Here is a 1,520-nt window from a genome sequence, read left to right as displayed (position 1 = left end):
AGCATGCCAGTCTGGCTGTACCCACAGCACCACCCTCCTCTCCAGCCCAGGCATGGTGCCAGGAGCCTGAAATTGGCAGCACTTAGGATCTGCCCACGCCGGCTTGGTAGCAATCTCGCTTTTGCCGACAGGATTTTGTGGCACCACCGCCCCACCCAACCCAAGCTTCCTCCCTGAGACGCTGCTACTGCCCAGCCTGACGGAAGGAAACCTCCCCCCCCCTTGGCCCCCCGGTGTACCTTCAAGTTGAGGCTGGGGTCCTGCATGACCAACACGGCCAGGGTGGGGATGTAGATGCCCCCATAGCTCTCGCCAGTGAGGTAGAAGTCCTTGCCGCAGTACTCCGGGAAGAGGCGGAGGAATTCCTTCAGGGCCAGGTAGTTCACTCGGGCCACCTGGCAGGCGGACGAGAGGGAAGAGGAGGTGGGCGGGAAGCCAGCGGCAGGTAGGGGAAAGCCCAGCCGCCCGGTCCCAAGCGAGCCCCCGCACCTCGGTATCGTTGGTCCGGTAGTCTTTGCCGTCCGAATAGGAGTAGCCGACGCCGACGGGGGACTCCAGGTACAGGATGTTGGCAAGCTGCAGAGGAAGCGCCCGGTCATTCCCGGGGCCAGGTGCACAAGAAGAGGCAGGCCCGTTGGCAGGCCCACAACACCAAGAGCCGGGAATGTGCCCAGCTGCCAGTGCCACCCACGCCCAGTGACACCTCCAAGCGCCAGGAGTCTTCCCTGGCCGCCAACGGGCCTTGTCAGGGCTGGGGAATGCCCTACCTTGTTCCAGGCATAGTCGTTGTACTCCAGGGTGGCCCCGTCCTCCTGAATCTGTGGGAGGAGAAGCAGCCGGTCACTTCACAGCGAGAGAGGGGGCACCAACGGCAGCTCACCCCTCACCCCCCCCCGCCCCAACTGACACAGGTGATCCCAGGGGCCCTTTGCAAAGAAACACACACGGCCCTTCGCAGAGACAGCTGACACGGCTGAGCTTGCCGTCGACTGACCCTTCCCTGCCCGGGGAAGACACAAGGTAGATCCGGCCCCCCCACCCCACCCGCAGGGCACTGGCCAGGGGTGGGGGGCCGGCCTGCCGCTACTGACCGTGAAGGGCCCGTGCTCGGTGAGGAGGCCGGTGACGGAGCTGCAGCCGGGCCCGCCGTTCAGCCACAGCACCAGGGGCTTGTCCGCCGCGTCGTGGCCCTGCGCCTCCACGAACCTGCGAAGAGGAGGAGGGGGACGCCGCCCGTGGGGGGCCAGAGTGAGTGCCCAGCCCGACCCCCCCCTCCCTCCCCCCCTCGCCGCCCGCCCGCCCCAGGTACCAGTAGTGCAGGTGCTTGTCCTGGTCCACGTCCAGGTAGCCCGAGTAGTGGCGGAAGGAGGGCTGCTTGGCCAGCCCCGGCAGGTAGCCCACCTCGTGCCCCGGCGGGCCCGCCCCGACGGCCCCCGCCGCCGACAGCAGCAGCAGCAGCAGCAGGACAGATCCCGAAGGGCGCATCTGCCGGAGAGAGAAGGGGCTTAGTGGGGGGGGGG

The 1,520-nt window shown here is 67.4% G+C and overlaps 1 protein-coding gene across 1 annotated transcript in view; it reads right to left on the bottom strand.

The window, feature by feature from the left end:
- Positions 1-1,485, bottom strand: part of CTSA (cathepsin A) — an 8,076-nt gene extending 6,591 nt beyond the window's left edge. The window contains exons 1-5 of the mRNA XM_015412322.1: positions 1,310-1,485; positions 1,092-1,206; positions 768-818; positions 490-576; positions 240-395 (exon numbers count right to left, since the gene is read on the bottom strand). Coding sequence (XP_015267808.1) covers positions 240-395; positions 490-576; positions 768-818; positions 1,092-1,206; positions 1,310-1,485 — 585 coding nt within the window. The remainder of the gene's footprint in view (positions 1-239; positions 396-489; positions 577-767; positions 819-1,091; positions 1,207-1,309) is intronic.
- Between the last annotated feature and the right edge of the window lie 35 nt (positions 1,486-1,520).

The sequence above is a fragment of the Gekko japonicus genome, unplaced genomic scaffold, assembly GCF_001447785.1.
Source record: "Gekko japonicus isolate JY-2015 unplaced genomic scaffold, Gekko_japonicus_V1.1 scaffold3673, whole genome shotgun sequence".
Taxonomy (NCBI): Eukaryota; Metazoa; Chordata; class Lepidosauria; order Squamata; family Gekkonidae; genus Gekko; species Gekko japonicus.
The sequence above is the reverse complement of the archived record's forward strand: the minus strand, read 5'-3'. Positions and strand labels throughout refer to the sequence as shown.